Raw genomic sequence first — 22995 nt, forward strand, 5'->3', positions numbered from 1 at the left:
AGTAATGCGGATAAACAAAGTTATGTTATATTGTGTTATTGTTGTGTTGTATTTACTGCTGTCAAGCTACTCAAGTTTTTTCTTTTTGTACTATAAGTATAGTATATAATGTATTATTCTAAATTATGTTAAATCAAGTACAATTTAATGGAAGAATTTTTTTTTTAAATGTAAGGGGGTATGGATCAATAAACTTAGCTTCCCTCTACTCCTTTTTTGAACATGTCAACAAACTAACTACATTGCTCTTGACTTTTTGCTTAATTTATTTTTCATTATGATTGTTATGTATGACGGAGCTTGATATTGTGATTTGTTTGGAGGAATATGGAGAATACATGTTCAAAAATAAACTTTTTCATTCATTCATTCATATTACTGTATGTCTCTACTACTATCTACTACTGTATGTGCTATAATATGTCTCTACTACTGTATGTGCTATGCTACTATACTACTATCTACTATGCAACATATCTCCCTTCTCTCTGTCCTCTCCCTTCTCTCTCTCTCTTTGTGTCTCTCGCTTCTCTCTTTATCTATCTCCCTTCTCTCTCTCTCTCTCTCTCTCTCTCTCTCTCTCTCTCTCTCTCTCTCTCTCTCTCTCTCTCTCTCTCTCTCTCTCTCTCTCTCTCTCTTTGTTTCTCTGCATCCTCTCTCTTTGTCTCTTGTTTCTTCTCGCTGTGTCTGTGAAATTATTTCTCTCTCTCCCTTCTTCTCTCTCTTTGTCTATCTTCCTTCTCTCTTTTTGTCTAACTTCCTTCTCTCCCTCTCTTTGTGTCTCTCTTCCTTCTCTCCCTCTCTTTGTGTTTCTCTCTCCTTTTTCTATTTTGAATAAAAATTCCCTGTCTTTCTGATCTGTCCTCCTGCCGTCAGGCTGCCCTGACTGAATCATACAGGACATCCTTTAACTTAAACAGGATATCCTGTGGTCTCAGGAAGTCTGCTGTTGTACTGGGCAGCTCCTAGTGGTCAACAGTGTCAGACTGTGGTTCTACTGTGCAGCTCCTAGTGGTCAACAGTGTCAGACTGTGGTTCTACTGGGCAGCTACTAGTGGTCAACAGTGTCAGACTGTGGTTGTACTGGGCAGCTACTAGTGGTCAACAGTGTCAGACTGTAGTTGTACTGGGCAGCTCCTAGTGGTCAACAGTGTCAGACTGTAGTTGTGCTGGGCAGCTCCTAGTGGTCAACAGTGTTAGACTGTAGTTCTACTGTGCAGCTCCTAGTGGTCAACAGTGTCAGACTGTGGTTCTACTGTGCAGCTCCTAGTGGTCAACAGTGTCAGACTGTGGTTGTACTGGGCAGCTACTAGTGGTCAACAGTGTCAGACTGTAGTTGTACTGTGCAGCTCCTAGTGGTCAACAGTGGGTCAGACTGTGGTTGTACTGGGCAGCTCCTAGTGGTAGACAGTGTCAGACTGTGGTTCTACTGGGCAGCTCCTAGTGGTCAACAGTGTCAGACTGTGGTTGTACTGGGCAGCTCCTAGTGGTCGACAGTGTCAGACTGTGGTTGTACTGGGCAGCTCCTAGTGGTCGACAGTGTCAGACTGTGGTTCTACTGGGCAGCTCCTAGTGGGCAACACTGTCAGACTGTAGTTGTACTGGGCAGCTCCTAGTGGTCAACAGTGTCAGACTGTGGTTGTACTGGGCAGCTACTAGTGGTCAACAGTGTCAGACTGTGGTTGTACTGGGCTGCTCCTACCGGCAAAACAGATCCATGGATGATGCAATAGCCACAACACTCCACAGAGCCCTTACTGAAAGTGTTCTTTACTGAGACTTAGTAAGACACATAATACGTATTCTTTACTGAGACCTAGTTCTACTAAGATGTGTTATTTTGGTTTATCACTAAACAACAGTAATGCTTCGAAATGCCATCATGACACTAATTCCAGATAATCTAAACATTCACATTATCACATGTAATCTCTCTCTCTCTCTCTCTCTCTCTCTCTCTCTCTCTCTCTCTCTCTCTCTCTCTCTCTCTCTCTCTCTCTCTCTCTCTCTCTCTAGACTTGGCAGTAGGAGCTTTCCTCTCAGACTCTGCTGTGATACTCAGGTAACATTTGTTTTATTTTGATACAACTGTGTTCTGACTCCTATTAAGTACACATTTATAGATACAAAAACCTCTGTTAAGTACACATTTGTGGATTACAAATCCTCTGTTCAGTACACATTTATGGATTGAAACTCCTCTGTTAGGTACACATTTATGATACACTACGATGAAATTTGCTTGTAACTTTTGTTGTAAGTCTGTTGGTGCATGAGGTCCAATCTGTATAGCCAGAGTCATGCCTCCTAGTGTTAGGGATTGTAATGCGACCCCAATTGCACGACACAGACAGGTATTCAAAGTTAGCCAAAAACAAGGGCATAATTTATTCACAACAAAAAAGCGGCACTGTCCCTTTAAGGGAGAACTCAAAATACACAGGTGAATCTTCTAGAGTCCATGAATGAAATGAAAGTTCTGTTCAGACTCACCAGAACACTTGCCGACAGGCAACACAGCAAACGGGGTACATGAAAACGGAGTTCATGAAAATGGAGTGAGAAACATAGGCATCCTCCCGTGGAAGCCTAGAGAGCGATGATGAAGCCTCACACCACAGAACACTGCCGACGTGCAACTCAGCAAACGGGACCCACGAAAAAGGAGTTAGATTATAGGAATCCTCTCGTGGAAACATTGAGAGCGATGACGATGTCCCACACCAGGAACGAGGCCCACGGAGAGAGTAGGGCAGTAGATGGCACGACGTCTCACCCCAGAGACGCAGTGGTAGATACAGGTTCAGGTACATCACTGGTCCCAAGAGGAGTTAACCATAAAAAACAACTGGTCTAGGACCAGTCAGTCTCATCAACTGATCTAGGACCAGTCAGTCTGACCAACTGATTTAGGACCAGTCAGTCTCATCAACTGATATAGGACCAGTCAGTCTCATCAACTGATCTAGGACAAGTCAGTCTGACCAACTGATCTAGGACCAGTCAGTCTGATCTACTTCCAGTCTTGTAGTGAGTTCTAACCGCTGTCGGTTTGTTTTCTTTTTTTTACCCTGTAGGACCCGTCCTGTTGTGAAGGTTGAGGCGTCCCTGCTGCTGCCTGACAGTATTAACCGTTCGTTGGCTCTGTGCCAAGAGCACGGATCCCCTGCCGTCTGTGTCAATGTGTCTGTCTGCTTCAGAGTGACATCACGGAAGTACAGAGGACTTATAGGTAAGTCTACTGCACCTGGTTATATATAATGTAAGGCTCTAGTCAGTACAGAGCACTTATAGGTAAGTCTACCTCACCTGGTTTTATAAGGCTCTAGTCAGTACAGAGCACTTATAGGTAAGTCTACCTCACCTGGTTATGTATAAGGCTCTAGTCAGTACAGAGCACTTATAGGTAAGTCTACCTCACCTGGTTATATATAAGGCTCTAGTCAGTACAAAGCACTTATAGGTAAGTCTACCTCACCTGGTTATATATAAGGCTCTAGTCAGTACAGAGCACTTATATGTAAGTCTACCTCACCTGGTTATGTATAAGGCTCTAGTCAGTACAGAGCACTTATAGGTAAGTCTACCTCACCTGGTTATATTCTCCACTTGCACAACCTAAAAGTAGGCACTTCCGGCTGACTTCCGGTTGTGAATGGTACTTCCTGTCCCATCCAAATACATTGTTTTTAGCTACTTTTCTCCCGTTATTTAAACAACTTTGTCGTCACAGAGAGGCAATGAAACGTTTGTATTATTATAGTATAGAATGTATTTAATAAGCAAACGTTTGTCAGCAGGGTTTTTGGGCTGTATTTCATGTAAAAACGTTTACTGTTAGTTTACTTGCTCACGCTAAATAAGGCTAATGCTGGCTAACAGAAGCTAGCGCAAGAAACGCCGCCGCAAAGTATTGTTTATAGTGCATTTCTTGCCACCTTATAGCATTTGTACATTTGTATGACAGTCTATAATGCTCCCGTGAGGTTTTTCCGGACGTTTTGGTAATGATTTTCACTATAAAATCATATTTCTAAATGACAGGAAGTTGATAAACTGGCTGGAATAGCTTTGAGCTAACAATCTTTGCCGATGCATTCCATTCTAAACGTAACGTTAGTTGTTCAAAACATTACCTGTCTATATAATTTGTTCCTCAACGTTATATAGACAGGTAATGTTTTGTAAACCAACTGCAGCCTGCTACAGTTAGAAGCTAATGTTAGCCAGCAAGCTGCAGCCTGCTACAGTTAGAAGCTAACGTTAGCCAGCAAGCTGCAGCCTGCTACAGTTAGAAGCTAACGTTAGCCAGCAAGCTGCAGCCTGCTACAGTTAGAAGCTAACGTTAGCCAGCAAGCTGCAGCCTGCTACAGTTAGAAGCTAACGTTAGCCAGCAAGCTGCAGCCTGCTACAGTTAGAAGCTAATGTTGAGGAACAAATTATATAGACAGGTAATGTTTTGAACAACTAACGTTACATTTAGAATGGAATGCATCGGCAAAGATCGTTAGCTCAAAGCTATTCCGGCCAGTTTATCAACTTCCTGTCATTTAGAAATATGATTTTATAGTGAAAATCATTACCAAAACGTCCGGAAAAACCTCACAGGAGCATTATAGACTGTCATACAAATGTACAAATGCTATAAGGTGGCAAGAAATGCACTATAAACAATACTTTGCTGCGTCGTTTCTTGCGCTAGCTTCTGTCAGCCAGCATTAGCCTTAATTAGCGTGAGCAAGTAAACTAACAGTAAACGTTTTTACATGAAATACAGCCCAAAAATCCTGCTGACAAACGTTTGCTTATTAAATACATTCTATACTATAATAATACAAACGTTTCATTGCCTCTCTGTGACGACAAAGTTGTTTAAATAACGGGAGAAAAGTAGCTAAAAACAATGTATTTGGATGGGACAGGAAGTACCATTCGCAACCGGAAGTCAGCCGGAAGTGCCTACTTTCAGGTTGTGCAAGTGGAGAATATAAGGCTCTAGTCAGTACAGAGCACTTATAGTAGGGTGACCAAACGTCCTCTTTTGCCCGGACATGTCCTCTTTTCACGCCCTGTCCGAGGCGTCCGGGGGGGGTTTATTAATTCATCGAAATGTCCGGGGTTTCACTGTTTTTCAGTTTCAGTTTCACGGCCCTTTGCGAGCATCTGAAGGCTCGGGCTGCATTTTTTGCCGAATATATAAATTACCGAATTAAAGCGCTATTCGTTGCCGTTCGAATGCCATCTGGATCGCCAAAATCCGTGCCTCGGTTCTCGAGTTACATGCCGATATGTCAGGCATGCAACTTTTTACATGGCATTATCCAACCGGACTCCCGGAGAAGCATGCAGCTGCAGAGCCGCAGAGCCAGCGGCGCTCTCTGGGCCGCGCGCTGACGGCCGCGCTGTGAGGCAATAGTATCCAGCTGCAGGACGAGAGCACCAACACTCTCAGGACCGCAACACTTTAAGGACCCACACTTTAAGGACCCTCGCTTCCATTGGCTGATTTGGGTCACATGACCGTCCCACCCAATGGCTGAATTGGAGTATTGCACTGCGGGATTGATTGATTGATTGATTGATTGAAAACTTTATTAACAGATTGCAGAATGGGTACAGTACAGCTCAATACACACAATTGTTAAGGGGATGCAGACCAGAGAAAGACCTCAAAGCAGTACTGTTACATTTGTGACATACAGTAAATATATACAAGGGGGAGGGAACTGTACATTTATGATGAATTGAAAATGGGGGACCCTGATGTAAACAAGACTTGCGCGATTTTGCGTGCCGCATGGGAGCAAATTCGAGACACATATTCGGTTGCAAAAAGGTGTCCCACGGTCTCCTCTATGGCCGTGAATATTTTCACGCGGATCGGAATCACGGTGTGCCCGTGGCACACTTTACCGTTTCGGCGAGTTTATTCCACGCTATGTCCTCTTTTTTGGAAAGCAAAATATGGTCACCCTAACTTATAGGTAAGTCTACCTCACCTGGTTATGTATAAGCAGTGGTGCAGTGGTGATTTTATCTCTGGTTGCACTATGTTTTAATGATGTCACGTGCAAGCGCGCACACATGCTCCCACGCATGCGCATAAATGTTCCCTCGCAAATAAAGACGATGCCTAATTGCCTCTAGGAATGGAATGTAACACATTTCATTCACAGGTTTTGTGTGAATGGTCCAACTGTAGTATTTGAACACACCTGGCGACCTGAGCTATTGTTATGCAAAGTAGCCAGGTGGGTACTTGGCGCAGAGTGGAGTGGAACGCATTCTTATGTGCACGCGCATGCACATCCGGTCATCCGTGCATGTGCGTGCGCGTGCTCCTGCTCAAAGACCTGGTGGAACAGCATGCAACCCCGTCCCATGACCACTGCATCACTGTGTATAAGGCTCTAGTCAGTACAGAGGGGGTATAGGTAAGTCTACTGCACCTGGTTATAAGGGTCTAGTCAGTACATAGGGGGTATAGGTAAGTATACTGCACCTGGTTATGTATAAGGCTCTAGTCAGTACAGAGGGGGTATAGGTAAGTCTACTGCACCTGGTTATAAGGGTCTAGTCAGTACATAGGGGGTATAGGTAAGTCTACTGCACCTGGTTATAAGGGTCTAGTCAGTACATAGGGGGTATAGGTAAGTCTACTGCACCTGGTTATGTATAATGCTCTAGTCAGTACAGAGGGGGTATAGGTAAGTCTACTGCACCTGGTTATGTATAAGGCTCTAGTCAGTACAGAGGGGGTATAGGTAAGTCTACTGCACCTGGTTATGTATAAGGCTCTAGTCAGTACAGAGGGGGTATAGGTAAGTCTACTGCACCTGGTTATGTATAAGGCTCTAGTCAGTACAGAGGGGGTATAGGTAAGTCTACTGCACCTGGTTAGGTATAAGGCTCTAGTCAGTACAGAGGGGGTATAGGTAAGTCTACTGCACCTGGTTATGTATAAGGCTCTAGTCAGTACAGAGGGGTATAGGTAAGTCTACTGCACCTGGTTAGGTATAAGGCTCTAGTCAGTACAGAGGGGGTATAGGTAAGTCTACTGCACCTGGTTATGTATAAGGCTCTAGTCAGTACAGACTCAGCAGTTTATTTTTCATTGGTGTAGGTCAGCTCCGCCCCTATATGTTAGCCACGTGCCTCTTTCATAGCTCACAAATCGTTTCTCATATAGCCCTTTTCCACCAAATTAGTTCTGGTTGTGGAACCGGTTCAGTTCTGGATTCTTGGAACTTGGTACTGTCTAGCGAACTCACCCGCGTTCACACCCGTTTTGAGCTGAACCTCTGTAGTCAAAGATACGTCATCAACGGGAGGACATTCCTCGATGCTACCTCCATTTTTAATACTTAACCGTTAACCGTTTATGGTACACACGTATCTTAAAGATGCTCTTACAGCTCTATTAAGCTCAATGCTACTTAGAGAGCACCCACCTGAATTACCTGCTTGTTTTTAGCTGCAACCAGCAGCTCTATAGCCCACTCTGTTGGTTGGTTGGTCGGTCCACAAAGTCCACCCTCTGGCAGCCACCATTTTCACCCTAGGAGGCTGAGATTTGGCATGGAGGTCAAGTGTGTAGCTCTCTGTCTCTCTCTCTGTCTCTCTCTACTGTATGTCTCTCTCTCTTTCTCTATGTCTCTCTCTCTCAGTTTGTCTCTGTCTCTCTCTCTTTCTGTTTCTCTCTCTCTATCTCCCTCTCTCTCTGTCTCTCTTGTTCTCTCTCTCTTCCTCTATGTCTCTCTCTCTGTTTATCTCTGTCTCTCTTTCTGTTTCTCTGTCGCTCCCTCTCTCTATGTCTCTCTGTCTCTCTCTCTCTTCCTCTATGTCTCTCCTGTTCTCTCTCTCTATCCTAGCTGTATCTAGTTAGATTAGCTAATATGTAGGGGTGGATCAGTGGTGTTAAAGGCAGCAGGCTTCCAGCTGGACAAGCAGTAGACTGTCACAGAGAGAGAGAGAGAGAGAGAGAGAGAGAGAGAGAGAGAGAGAGAGAGAGAGAGAGAGAGAGAGAGAGAGAGAGAGAGAGAGAGAGAGAGAGAGAGAGAGAGAGAGAGAGAGAGAGAGAGAGAGAGAGAGAGAGAGAGAGAGAGAGAGAGAGAGAGAGGGGGGGGGGGGTGTTGAGTAAAATGAAAGTGTGCACTGACCTTGGGTTTTCAACATTTACACAACTATATGATTCAACGGTTGGTTCTGTTTTATTTTATGCTGCTGGAGTATGGGGTTTTGATGATGCACCTGTATGTAATGCTATCCAGAACCGTGCCATGATATACTTCTTGGGAGTCCATAAATATACAGCAAAAGGGGATATAGAAGGGGACATAAGTTGGGCCTCATGTTTGGTCAAGCAAAAATGTGAAATGGTTAGGTTATGGAACCGTCTGGTCCAGCTGCCAAATGACAGGATGACTAAAATATATTTAACTGGGACAGAGCACACGGTCATCCCTGGTCAAGAGAGATGTCCATGATTTTTTCTTCTGCTGATTTAAGTATGATTTTTATGAATAATCTGCAGTGTAAGGTTAATATAATTAAACCAAAATGATCAACAATCCATCAGGATAAGTGGAAGGTGGAGATATGGAAGAAACCTAAACTTAGAAAATATGTTGAAATTAAAGATGATTTCTTTTACTGAACCTTATATAATGTTACATTTAAAGAGAGGACGGAGGTCTCTTTGTGCCCAGTTGAGGTCTGGCACTCTGCCATTGGTTGTGGAAGTGGGTAAATTCCAAGGTACACCTGAGGAGGAGCGGTTGTGTGTTCTCTGTGATCTGGGGGTGGTGGAGGATGAATTTAATTTTGTTTTTCACTGCCCCTTGTACACTTATGTGGGTTTTTTATTTGAGAAAGTTCCATTTATAAATCAGAATTTGTTTTGGCAGTCTGAGAGTTGTATGTTGAGTTGTTTTTTTGTGGAGGAGATTTTCAGTTTTGCAGGATTTTTGGAGAAAGCATGGTACTTGAGACAAAACACATTATATCCTATATAATTTTATATGAATTCCTCTTGTTTCTTTGAAGTACATTGCTTAGAGCTTGTTATGTTTTCTTTTGTTTTCTTTTTTGTGGCCATCTTGGTCTATATACGTATCGTTAAGTATACTATACTTATTGTTTATGTGTCTTGTAAGCCCATATGGGCTGGGCATACATCTGTATGTAAGACACACAAAAAAAATATATCAATCAATCAAAAAATATAGGTAAGTCTACCTCACCTGGTTATATATAAGGCTCTAGTCAGTACAGAGGGGGTATAGGTAAGTATACGTAGTAGAAAAGACTCACACACATCCAAAGTATAGTCACGGGTGCTTGACTCAAATAGATATGTAAGGTTGTGGAAAAAAAAGTCAGCACACCGTCTGCAGTGTTCCCAAGTTTAATATACTTTAACACAACGTTTCGGCCTGTGGCCTTTTTCAAGTGTCACCAACATGTGAAAAGGGGTGGGGTATATATACATACATATTAGGGGTCAAGGTTGAACCAGGTCAAGGTTCAAATCAATTAGCCTATAGGCTACAAATTTACAAAACATACTGCAGCTCAAGTGCCAGAACATACGGTACATAGTTACAATAACAGTAGTACGGTAGTTAGTAGTTAGATATAACACACCTTCACATGCAAAATAGAGAAAAAAAAATATATAATAAGAAAACTTAAAAAACAGAAAAATTAATAAAAAAAAACAGAACCAGACAGAATGTGTGTATTTACAGGAAGGGTTTAATGTCAAACTCTTCATTCAGTCCAAGAGGGGCCATAGTCTGAAGGGTGTGTATATGGTAGGTCTCTCTCTCTGCAAAAGTAGTTTGCCATGGTCTCCGCCTCTCACTGGTCTCTCTACCTTTTCAATGCCTGTGTATCTTAACCCTTTCACTGCCACACGACAGAAGGTTAACCCTTTACTATCACACAACCGACGGCGATGCTCCATCATTAGCATCATTAGCTCCGCAAATGCGGAGCTAATGATGCTAATGATGGAGCATCACCGTCGGTTGTGTGATAGTAAAGGGCTAACCTTCTGTATTGTCACAGTGAAAGGGTTAACCGGCTGTCGTGTGGCAGTGAAAGGGTTAATGTCCCTGTTATTGTGTCCTGCCTGTCTAAAGTGTACTGCAACCGGGTTGTGTTCATCACCACATCTGATGTTGCTGCGGTGTTCGCTGATGCGTGTTTTGAGTTGCCGGTTGGTTTTGCCTACATAGCTCAGGCCACATGGACATTTTATTAGGTAGATGACATGAGTGGAGCTACAGGTGATGAAGCCACGGGATGTTGGTGTACAGACTAGTCACATCTAAAGTGACAAACGTAGCATTATCTGGTAGTACAGTGGCCTTTAGTTTGTTAATGAGATCAATGGAATCCTGTGTATAGGAGGGAAGGGAGGTCACCATGGCTTGAGACAGTGGTCCACAAAAGTGGAGATGTTGGTGGTCAGAGATCCGATACCACTAACAATGGGTCTCCCAGGAAGGGGGGTGTTCTGAAGAACTTGTGGAAGTCTATGATGGTATCAAAGTCGTTGGTGGTGGTAGTGGGTACAAACGACAACCCCTTACTAAGGGCTGTGATGCAGGTCTCTGTCAGTGGCGCAGTGGAGAAGTTCATGATTGTGTTGCGCTCCGGGTTTGGTAGGAGTGGCCTCTTCTTCCGTAAGCCTCGTCTGGTGCGTTTGTGTGATATCTTCTCTGTCCGCCCCTGTGGGGGACACCCGCCCGCTGACGTCGTCCTTGGGGTTCCCCTTGAAAAAACGCTCCGCGTCCTGATTGGCTGTCGGTGTCTGACTCGGCCGAAGTTGAGGAGAGCCAGCCGGCTTGTGCGCCACGGTCAGAACCTCGGTCTTGCTGTCTGTGGTTTCCTCTGTGTTGGTTGGCGGTCTTTCTCCAAAAATAAACGTTTTCCTCCTTGTAGTCCTTGGTGTCGCGTGAAAACTTCCTGCGTTTGCTTATCTTGGTCTCGTTGGAATGCTTCTCTTTCAAAAGTTCAAAATTTTTCTTCAGTTCCGTCATTCTGGTTTTATCTGTAATTTCGGAATCTAGACGGTATGCGTCTATACTTTCCACAACAAATTCGTGTTTCCGCGTTCGAGTTTTGCGCTCTGATTGGCCACGCGCGTTTCTGGTCATGTGACATGTGCGCCAATCGTGGGACGGCAAGTTCTGCGCCTATTTCCGGGTCTAACAGCCTGCAAACTACCTAACGCCTAGTTTATCACTGGTTAAGCTTAGGCGACTCTTTCGCAGTTGGTTAAGGTTAGAGTTTGGAATCAGGGCAGGCGTTCTATCGCCATGCTCTAAGACAAACTCTAACCTTAACCAACTTCGAAAGAGCGCCTAAGCTTAACCATCCAAAAACTTGCGGTCCCACGATTGGCGCACATGTCACATGACCAGAAACGCGCGTAGCCAATCAGAGACGCAGAAACACGAATTTGTTGTGGAAAGTATTCAGGCAGACGGTATAGGTAAGTATACCTCACCTGGTTATATATAAGGCTCTAGTCAGTACAGAGGGGGTATAGGTAAGTATACCTCACCTGGTTATATATAAGGCTCTAGTCAGTACAGAGGAGTTATAGGTAAGTCTACTGCACCTTGTTATATATAAAGCTCTAGTCGGTACAGAGGAGGTATAGGTAAGTCTACCTCACCTGGTTATATATAAGGCTCTAGTCAGTACAGAGAGGGTATAGGTAAGTCTACCTCACCTGGTTATAAGGCTCTAGTCAGTACAGAGGGGGTATAGGTAAGTCTACCTCACCTGGTTATAAGGCTCTAGTCAGTACAGAGGGGGTATAGGTAAGTCTACCTCACCTGGTTATAAGGCTCTAGTCAGTACAGAGGGGGTATAGGTAAGTCTACCTCACCTGGTTATAAGGCTCTAGTCAGTACAGAGGGGGTATAGGTAAGTCTACTGCACCTGGTTATATATAAGGCTCTAGTCAGTACAGAGAGGGTATAGGTAAGTCTACCTCACCTGGTTATAAGGCTCTAGTCAGTACAGAGGGGGTATAGGTAAGTCTACCTCACCTGGTTATAAGGCTCTAGTCAGTACAGAGGGGGTATAGGTAAGTCTACTGCACCTGGTTATATATAAGGCTCTAGTCAGTACAGACTCAGCAGTTTATTTTTCATTGGTGTAGGTTAGCTCCGCCCCTATATGTTAGCCACACCCCTCTTTCATAGCTCACAAATCGATTCTCATATAGCCCATTTCCAAATTAGTTCTGGTTGTGGAACCGGTTCAGTTCTGGATTCTTGGAACCTTGGTACTGTCTAGCGAACTGGCCCGCGTTCACACCCGTTTTGAGCTGAACCTCTGTAGTCAAAGATACGTCATACGTCCTCGATGCTACGTTCATTTACATACTTAACTGTTAACCGTTTATGGTACACACGCGTCATTGGACTCTGTAGTTCAATGACTTCCACCTTAAAGATGCTCTTACAGCTCTATTAAGCTCAAAGCTCTTCTATGTCTCTCTCTGTTTATCCTTGTCTCTCTCTTTCTGTGTCTCTTCCTCTATGTCTCTCCTGTTCTCTCTCTCTCTATCCTAGCTGTATCTAGTTAGATTAGTTAATATGTAGGGGTGGATCAGTGATGTCAAAGGCAGCAGGCTTCCAGCTAGACAAACAGTAGACTGTCAGAGAGAGAGAGGGAGAGAGACAGAGAGAGAGAGAGAGAGAGAGAGAGAGAGAGAGAGAGAGAGAGAGAGAGAGAGAGAGAGAGAGGGAGAGAGAGAGAGAGAGAGAGAGAGAGGGAGAGAGAGAGAAAGGGAGAGAGAGAGCATGTGGTCATCTTATCTTTGTTAGAGGCAGTTGGACAACCACAAACCAAACAACACACACACAGTGGGCCCCTGGTTATCTGTGTGTCTGTTGGTCCTACCCAGGCTTGCTGTGAGAGATAGACATGTGAGAGATAGACATGTGAGAGATAGACAGGTCAGCCATTAATCAACACCCAAACAACCACCCTGCTTGTCTTGGTGAGGATCAGGCATGCAGGGCTCATGGGACGGGGGTTGCACGGCCTACCAAACTTCTTTGAGCAGGAGCACGCGCACGCACAAGAATGTCCACTCGACTCTGCGCCAAGTACCCACCTGGCTACTTTGCATAACAATAGCTCAGGTCGTCAGGTGTGTTCAAATACTACAGTTGGACCATTCCATTCCTAGAGGCAATTAGGCATCATCTTTATTCACAAGGGAACATTTATGCGCCCGCGCGCATGCACGTGATGTCATTAAAACACAGTGCAACCCCTTATGAAATCACCACTGCACCACTGGTGAGGATCATCTGACATGTTATTTGTACTCCTGGTCATTTGGTCAGGGTTGTTACCTGAAAAAGGTCTTCAGATGAACCTCTTAAGCCCTAGCCATATTTTCAGAAAATGTGCCTAAAATTACATACCCAAGTAATTGGAAGTGTGCTCCACTTCTGCAAGGTCCATTTGCATGTTCTTGGTATCTAAGGACATCTATGGTCCTCAGGGAATGTATTCCCAGTGTAAGAAATATTGTGTCTGTTACTATGCTTGTGTAAATTGTAATGAACCAAAGGAGAATATAAATTATTATTATTATTCGTCCCGTCCCCCCCAATATTTGACGGTGAATAACACCATGCTAACATTGACCAAAAGTGCCACTGAGCTCATTCAGTACCGTCTGAACTTCTGAAGTGTATTAAAAATCTAAGCAAATGAACAAAGGGCAGATGATTTACATGGATTTTTGATTTTAGATACAGTACTGAATTATATAAAATGACCTTATTATGGCCAAGTCATACTATGTGCATCTATGGATCGGCCCAAATATTTAGCTAATAACACTTAAAATCATTGGTAAACAAATGTAGTGCTGAAAATATACACTTTGACTGCTGTTTTGATGGGGTTAGGGTCTTTGTTTGAAGATTGAACTGGCGCTGCTCTGATGGCTGCCTTTCTGATCGCTCCGTCGAGACTGTGCTTTCTTTTGTTAATTTTTATAGTATTAGGAGTTTTATTTGCACCAACTGTTGGTGCATTATATGTGTATGACCGTCAGTCAATCATTGACATTGGATTAAGGAAAACTTACCGTTTGGATTGCTCTCTGGATTGGATCGCTGAACAGCAGAAATGGCCCGCCGAGATCCTTTGTTATCATGGCCAAGACCAGGAGGAGAAACCGCCGCGAAGACGTGGAAAGAGAGCGGGGGTCCGAAACAGACTGAGGTCCAAACGACACAGAACCACATTGCCCAGCATATTGTTGGCCAATGTGCAATCGATAGGAAATAAACTGGATGACATCAGAGCACGGATCCAATTCCAGAGGGACATTCGGGATTGTAACGTCCTCTGTTTCACAGAAACTTGGCTGAGTCCAGATGTCCCGAATCACGCAATAGAACCGGCAGACCACTTCTTCGTTCTCCGCAAGGACCGGACGGCAGAAGAGTCACTAAAGACGAGAGGAGGCGGCATTGCCTTCATGATAAACAAGGAGTGGTGCGATTTAGGCAACACAAAGGAACTGTCTAACCACTGCTCCCCAGACCTGGGCCCTCATGCATCAACGTGTTCTACGCACAGATCTGTGCGTAACCCGTGCGTACGATCATTTCTAAGCAAAGAGTGGGATTCATCAATTTGAACTTGAACTTGACTTCGTGCGTACATCTACGCACAGGTCAGACCTGGCGTACCTAGCTCCCAGTGGTAGAATATATTATTACAACAAGGAAATGAGCTTCTGTGCATAATAACACTGGATGTTCTGTATGAACCGTAGTTCATTATAGTTCATTGTAAGATAGCAACAGTAGTGTAATTATGGTCAAAACCCTATAAATAGCATTTGGAATAATAGATCTTTCTCTCAGAATGAATGCAGCATGGTTTATATAGTGTTATCGGAATATACGGGGTGTAGGCTACTGACTGACTGCGCTCCGCGTAGCTTGATTGATTGATTGATTGAAAAGTTTATTAACAGATTGCAGAATGGGTACAGTACAGTACAGCTCAGTACATACAATTGTTAATTGGGGATGCAGACCAACTTTCGTCCTGTTTACATCAGGGTCCCCCATTTTCAATTCATCATAAATCATAAAGCTCAACTCGTTATTATTTTGCGCACAGACCGCCGAAACACGGGAACGTTTTGATTATATTTAAAAGGCTTTACGTTAAACGAAACAAGTGTAATTTCGAAGCTGTAAGCAGAATAAGTCATATGAATATAGTGTTCTTCCCCCTTTTTACTGTACAAGAAAGAATAGAAAACGCATTGCAATGACACCATGCAGATAGTGGACAGACTATATGATGGGATTCAAGTTTGCGTTTTTGTTGCTCATAGGCATGCTGTCAGAGTATGATATCTTAATCAAACATTCTAGAACATTTGTCGTCACAGATCATGTCCTAATAGAACATAGGCTATGGCATGGATCGTGATATTGTGTGGACTGTTATTATTACTGTACCGGTACCACCCATTGTGACAGCAGCCTTGAGTCCCGCACACAGACATGATGGAATTCAAGTTCATGTATTGAAAGGCAGGCTACATCATACATGCAGTGAGATTCATTGTTCTTGTATATGCTCTCGTATTATATTGTTTATATAGGCTACCCAATACTGACATCAAAATAGATTGTAGTATGCCTCTAGAAATCATATGCAGCAGGTAGAAAATTGACGGGAGATCCATCGCGATTTGGAATAGAATTGAGGAGAACTTTAATCCGTGGGTATTAATCAAACAACACGGGAAAAGGCAGTCATATTCCAGCGCGGTCTTTATTAGCCGACAACAAAATAGATGCCTCTAAAAATCATATAGCCAATCGAACACAACTAATAAAGGCATTCATATTACAGCACGGTTATAATGACACACAACCAACGCCAAACAGTGGTCAACGAACGGTCTTTATTAGTATTTTGAGCTGTCCAGGCAGAATTGCAGCAATGGTCTTAGGGAGCCGTTGATATCTGACATCACCGTTTACGAGTCCGCCTTTTATTAATCCCACAATACGCGATAGTGTCTTCTTGGTTCGACAGCAGTGAACAATCTTCGTGAGTTTCTCAGGGTTCCGCTCGGGTCCGTCCATTATTTCACATCCCATGGGGGGTGTTTCCTCATTTCCATGACCATATATGGATAATCATGCACGAGCATTGACGGTAGAACAAAGTGGTATTTATCAACACGGAGGACCATAGAGCCTGCGTACGCACGTGTGATGAATGCCGACTTCCCTGTGCGTGCGCTAGTTCTACATTCCGTGCTTACGTGTGGAAGTAGGTCAAGTTCTACGTCCACGTTGATGCATGAGGGCCCTGGAGTTTATCACGATAAAATGTCGACCCTTCTTCCTCCCAAGAGAGTTAACGTCCATCATCCTCATCGGAGTGTACATTCCACCACACGCGAACACTGGGGTCGCACTTTCAAAACTTCACGACGAGGTAAACAAACTCCAGGCAGCTAATGTTGACGCCGCCATTTTGGTTCTGGGTGATTTTAACAGCGCGCGTCTTAAAAAGGTGCTGCCGAATTTCTATCAGCATGTGACCTGTCCCACCAGAGGCGAGAACATATTAGACCATGTATACTCGCAATTTAAGAATGGGTACAAGTCACAGGCTCTTAGTCCATTCGGTAAAAGCGATCACGCTGCAATATTTCTTTTGCCAAAGTACAAACAAAGTCTCAAGCGAACGCCGGTGGTCTCGCGAGAGGTTAAGCGTTGGACCGTGACGTCAGAGGAGTCACTCCAAGCTGTACTGGGAAGTACAGACTGGAGTGTATTCCGTGATAACACAGCCAATATTAACGAATACACCGAAACGGTGATTGACTATGTCTGTACTCAGGTAGAAGAAACAATCCCCTCCACCAAAATTAAAATCTACCCAAATCAAAAGCCCTGGGTAGACAAATCCGTCCGTGAGGCTCTGAAAGTGCGCACATCAGCATACAACACCGGGCTGGTGACAGGCAACATGGAAGAACACAAGATGGCAAGATACAACGTCAGGAGAGCAGTAATAGAGGCAAAACGGCGTTACAGGGATAAAGTTGAACTTCAGTTTGAACAGGCTGACTCTAGAGGCATGTGGCAGGGCCTCAGAACAATGACAGACTACAAAGGAACCCCCCTCAAACTGAACAGTGACATCTCCTTAGCAAAATGATCTCAATTCCTTCTATGCGAGGTTTGAGGCTGTGAATAACAACACCAGCCTACAAACCACGGCAATGGGGGGGGGGGGGGGGGGTCTGCTGATGGAGACTCAGCATAGCCATGAAGTGCTTTGAGAAGCTAGTGAAGGGCTACATCTGTTCCTCCCTCCCCATCAACCTGGACCCTCTGCAATTTGCATATCGCCCCAACAGGTCCACGGAGGACGCCATAGCCCATGTGCTGCACACAGCAGCATCACATCTGGACAAGAGGCAGGGGAACTATGTGAGAATGCTGTTCATCGACTACAGCTCAGCATTCAATACCATAGTCCCCTCCAAACTCATAGCCAAGCTCAGGGACCTGGGCTTGAACTATGACCTGTGCCAGTGGGTCTTGGACTTCCTGACGGGCAGACCCCAGGTGGTAAGAGCCGGCAACTGCACCTCCTCATCCATCACGCTCAACATAGGGGCCCCCCAGGGCTGTGTTCTGAGCCCCCTCCTCTACTCCCTGTACACACATGACTGCGTAGCACAGCGGAACAACAACACCATCATCAAATTTGCTGATGACACAGTAGTGGTGGGCCTGATCTCTGCCAACGACGAAAGGGCCTACCTGGAAGAGGTAGAGAACCTGTCACAGTGGTGTCAGGAGAACTGCCTCTCCCTGAACGTCAGCAAAACAAAAGAGATGATTGTGGACTTCAGGAGGTCGGGGGTCAAGGACTACAGCCCCCTCAGCATCGACGGGGCACCGGTTGAGAGAGTGAACAGTTTCAAGTACCTCGGAGCCCACATATCCGAGGACTTGACATGGACCACACACATTGACAGTGTTGTGAAGAAGGCACGACAACGCCTCTACTTCCTCAGGCGCCTAAGGAAGTTCCAAGTCAGTCAGAAGATCCTTAGGAACTTCTACTCATGTACAATAGAGAGCATCCTGACCGGCAACATCACCTCCTGGTTTGGGAATAGCACTGCACAAGACCGTAGCAGACTACAAAGAGTGACACGTTCAGCCGAACGCACAATTGGAGGGGGGCTTCCCACCCTCCAGAACATTTACATCAAGCGGTGCAAGGGGAAGGCTAAGAGAATTATTAAGGACTCGAGCCACCCGAACAACTGCCTCTTTGAACTGCTGCGGTCAGGCAAGCGATACCGGAGTCTTAAGGCGAGCACAGAAAGACTCAGAAGAAGCTTCTATCCCCAGGCCATCAGGCTGCTAAACGAACAATAATCGCTAAACGAACAATAATCACTATGCAACAACCATCAAATGCACACAGCACACACACCCACACGCACACACTCACTCAAACAAACAATACACTGCAGCACCCACTCTCCACACTTTAGATCACACAAACACACTTACACTTTATATTTATTGATAAAGGATTTGCACTACAACTCGTACACCTACTGTGAATTGTACCTAAATTGCACCTCGTCCCATTTCTCCATTTCTGCCTTGCACTATATAGTATTGTATATTAGTACACTGCACAGTATTGTATATTGTATGGTAACTACGTCTATTCTGCATCGAACATTGTACATATGTCTAAACTGAACACTGTGACCTCTTTTTTTACTTCTAATTTTACTATGTTTTTATTTCATACTTATCTTGTCTTGCACAGTCTCTGGAGCGCAACAGTAAGAAGCATTTTGTACAAAAGTATTCTGTACTTCTGTATGACAACTATTAAAGAAACTTGAAACTTCACTCTTGGCTACATTTGAACAAGAAACGCAACATCACTTAATATGGACTGTATTGATCTATTTGTGATGTGAAATAAATCTCTGGCTTAAGAGCCAAACAGAAGTACTACCTGACATGGGGACATCCCATGCCCTATGAATAAGATATGCACAACACAGTAACAGTCAAACCTATTTGTAATAAATTTAGTCAATTGTTGATATTTTGTGTAGTGGCTAAACATTATACTTAGTATTATTATTGCACTTACCCCTAACAGGGTCTGTTTGATCCAGCCCTGGTCCCCACATGTGCCTGAAGCTAGCCTGATGAAAAGCACATGGCCTTTTCACTAGGCCTTTTCATGGTATCATTCATAATATGTATGCTAAGAACAGTTACAGATACATAAATAACAGAAACACACATTATTAGTTAACAGTTTTTTTTATTGAGATTCATTTCTATACATTATTGGGTGTTCGTCTCTGTGCTCTCCTGCAAAGTGCAAAGTCCTGCAATGTTGTGAAGAGGGTTTTTTAAATGTTATTTACATTTGTTTTCCTTTTTCTTTTTTGGAAACACCATCTGTTTTTGTGTGCATATTTTCACTGGTTGTCCAAAGAATAAATAAAAAACCATCTGATGACAACTGCCTCCGTGACTCCTTCTTTCACCACTTGGCCAAAACCATACACTACCCTTTGTGATGTCATTCCTCTCCTCTCTCCTCCTCTACTCTTCTCTAATCCTCTCCTCTTCTCTCCTCTCCTCATCCCTCTCCTCTTCTCCCCTCTATTCTCCTCTACTCTTCTCTAATCCTCTTCTCTCCTCTCCTCATCCCTCTCCCCTTCTCCCCTCTCTTCTCCTCTCCTCTTCTCCCCTCTCTTCTCCTCTCCTCATCCTCAGATCTCCAGTATAACCTTACAGCAGATCTCCTCCACAAGCCCTCCTTCCCTCATCGCTTCTATTTCCATGGTAACGGGACATCTAATAGGACAACAGGGATGGTCAGAGCACGACACAACCAGCTGGCCTGTAGCCAGCATGAGGCCTATATGAGGGTAAGATACACACACACACACACACACACACACACACACACACACACACTCACACTCACACTCACACTCACACTCACACTCACACTCACACTCACACACACACACACACAAAACCAGCTGGCCTGTAGCCAGCATGAGGCCTATTTGAGGGTAGGATACACACACATACACATAACCAGCTGGCCTGTAGCATGAGGCTTATATGAGGGTAGGACACACACACTAGGGATGAGCCCAAATCCGAATCTGAATATTAATTGGGGAAACTGTAGGACTGCCGTCAAAAACTACCTGTAGGACTGCCGTCAAAAACTACCTGTAGGACTGCTGTCAAAAACTACCTGTAGGACTGCTGTCAAAAACTACCTGTAGGACTGCCGTCAAAAACTACCTGTAGGACTGTCATTAAAAACTACCTGTAGGATTGCTGTCAAACACTACCTGTAGGACTGCTGTCAAAAACTACCTGTACGACTGTCATTAAAAACTACCTGTAGGACTGCTGTCAAAAACTACCTGTAGAACTGCCGTAAAAAATTAGTCTAGGACTGCTGTCAAAAACAACCCGTAGGACTCATTAAAAACTACCTGTACGACTGCCATGTCTTCGTTTGGACCCACAGAAATATCAGTAATAACTTTTGGAAAGCTGTGCGTCAAAAGAGAGAGAAAAAAAAAAGATTGGAGTATCTCAGCTGCTCCATGACACCTCTCCTCTCCTCTTACTACACTCAGAGCAGCCTCTCCTCTCCTCTCCTCTTACTGCACTCAGAGCAGCCTCTCCTCTCCTCTTACTCCTCTCCTCTCCTCTTACTCCTCTCCTCTCCTCTTACTGCACTCCTCTCCTCTCCTCTTACTGCACTCAGAGCAGCCTCTCCTCTCCTCTTACTCCTCTCCTCTTACTCCTCTCCTCTCCTCTTACTGCACTCCTCTCCTCTCCTCTTACTGCACTCAGAGCAGCCTCTCTTCTCCTCTTACTGCACTCAGAGCAGCCTCTCCTCTCCTCTCCTCTCCTCTCCTCTCCTCTCCTCTCCTCTCCTCTCCTCTCCTCTCCTCTCCTCTCCTCTCCTCTCCTCTCCTCTCCTCTCCTCTCCTCTCCTCTTACTGCACTCCTCTCCTCTCTTCTCCTCTTACTGCACTCAGAGCAGCCTCTCCTCCTCTTACTGCACTCCTCTCCTCTCCTCTCTTCTCCTCTTACTGCACTCAGAGCAGCCTCTCCTCTCCTCTTACTGCACTCAGAGCAGCCTCTCCTCTCCTCTTACTGCACTCAGAGCAGCCTCTCCTCTCCTCTTACTGCACTCAGAGCAGCCTCTCCTCTCCTCTTACTGCACTCAGAGCAGCCTCTCCTCTCCTCTTACTGCACTCAGAGCAGCCTCTCCTCTCCTCTTACTGCACTCAGAGCAGCCTCTCCTCTCCTCTTACTGCACTCAGAGCAGCCTCTCCTCTCCTTTCCTCTCCTCTCCTCTCCTCTCCTCTCCTCTCCTCTCCTCTCCTCTCCTCTCCTCTCCTCTCCTCTTACTGCACTCAGAGCAGCCTCTCCTCTCCTCTTACTGCACTCAGAGCAGCCTCTCCTCTCCTCTCCTCTCCTCTTACTGCACTCAGAGCAGCCTCTCCTCTCCTCTCCTCTCCTCTCCTCTCCTCTCCTCTCCTCTCCTCTCCTCTCCTCTCCTCTCCTCTCCTCTCCTCTCCTCTCCTCTTACTGCACTCAGAGCAGCCTCTCCTCTCCTCTTACTCCTCTCCTCTCCTCTTACTGCACTCAGAGCAGCCTCTCAAATCAAATCAAATCAAATCAAATTTATTTATAGGGCCCGACAACACACGTTAATGTCCCCATGGGCCGTACAGATCTTCTTTAAACAAGTCAAGAAGAAAACATAACAATAAGTCAAGAACAGAACAAGAACACCATAAGGTGCAAACATTTTTAGATGGATGCAAATAAATGAAAGAATGCAAGCACTCCCAGACATACCCCACGCGAAGGTAAGGAAAAACTCACTAAAACCTAACAATAGGGAAAAAAGCTCCACAGGCAGTGTGGAGGAGAGAAACCTTAGAAGGGCCATTCAAGGGGGGATCTCCCTTCTTAGATGTTGGTGATAGTAGTGTTGCAGACGGACAGTTGGTAAGCATGCACTCATGTGTGTAGTGGAACATAGATGAGTGCATGCAATAGCAACTGTACATTTTGAAAAATTAAAGATAGAGCTAATAGCGATAGCAACTGAACATTTTGAAAGATTAAAGATAGAGCTGATAGCAATCTATTTGAGGCACAGGGCGGCGCAAAGAGGGTCACGTCCTCCCCGTCTTAGTCAAGGGACATTTAACACTCCGGGCGTTGCTCTCCTCTCCTCTTACTGCACTCAGAGCAGCCTCTCCTCTCCTCTCCTCTCCTCTCCTCTCCTCTCCTCTCCTCTCCTCTCCTCTCCTCTCCTCTCCTCTCCTCTCCTCTCCTCTCCTCTCCTCTCCTCTCCTCTTACTGCACTCAGAGCAGCCTCTCCTCTCCTCTCCTCTCCTCTCCTCTCCTCTCCTCTTACTGCACTTAGAGCAGCCTCTCCTCTCCTCTCCTCTCCTCTCCTCTCCTCTCCTCTCCTCTCCTCTCCTCTCCTCTCCTCTCCTCTCCTTCCTCTCCTCTCCTCTCCTCTCCTCTCCTCTCCTCTTACTGCACTCAGAGCAGCCTCTCCTCTCCTCTTACTGCACTCAGAGAAGCCTCTCCTCTCCTCTTACTGCACTCAGAGCAGCCTCTCCTCTAGTTATTTATTTACAAGCTAAACAATGCTATACTGTAGCATAACAGGAATGCTATTTATTTACTAGCTTCCTTTGGCCATAAGTGGGGCTTCCTCCCAGCTCAGTGGTGCCCCTGGTGTGTGGCCAGGTGTTGACAGTAGTATGCAACCCCTGTTAGATTCCTTTCAAGTTGTTTTAGTTATTTTTAAGATACAGATCTTCCCCAGGGAGCTCAT

The 22995-nt window shown here is 44.9% G+C and overlaps 1 protein-coding gene across 1 annotated transcript in view; it reads left to right on the forward strand.

Annotated features, from left to right (window-relative positions):
* The window catches only part of itga4 (integrin alpha 4), a 205085-nt gene that overhangs the window by 92757 nt on the left and 89333 nt on the right, over positions 1 to 22995 (forward strand). The window contains exons 13-16 of the mRNA XM_084314032.1: positions 2017 to 2062; positions 3078 to 3232; positions 19872 to 20026; positions 20650 to 20657. Coding sequence (XP_084170158.1) covers positions 2017 to 2062; positions 3078 to 3232; positions 19872 to 20026; positions 20650 to 20657 — 364 coding nt within the window. The remainder of the gene's footprint in view (positions 1 to 2016; positions 2063 to 3077; positions 3233 to 19871; positions 20027 to 20649; positions 20658 to 22995) is intronic.

Source organism: Notolepis coatsorum (assembly GCF_963971535.1).
Source record: "Notolepis coatsorum genome assembly, chromosome: 5".
Classification (NCBI taxonomy): Eukaryota; Metazoa; Chordata; class Actinopteri; order Aulopiformes; family Paralepididae; genus Notolepis; species Notolepis coatsorum.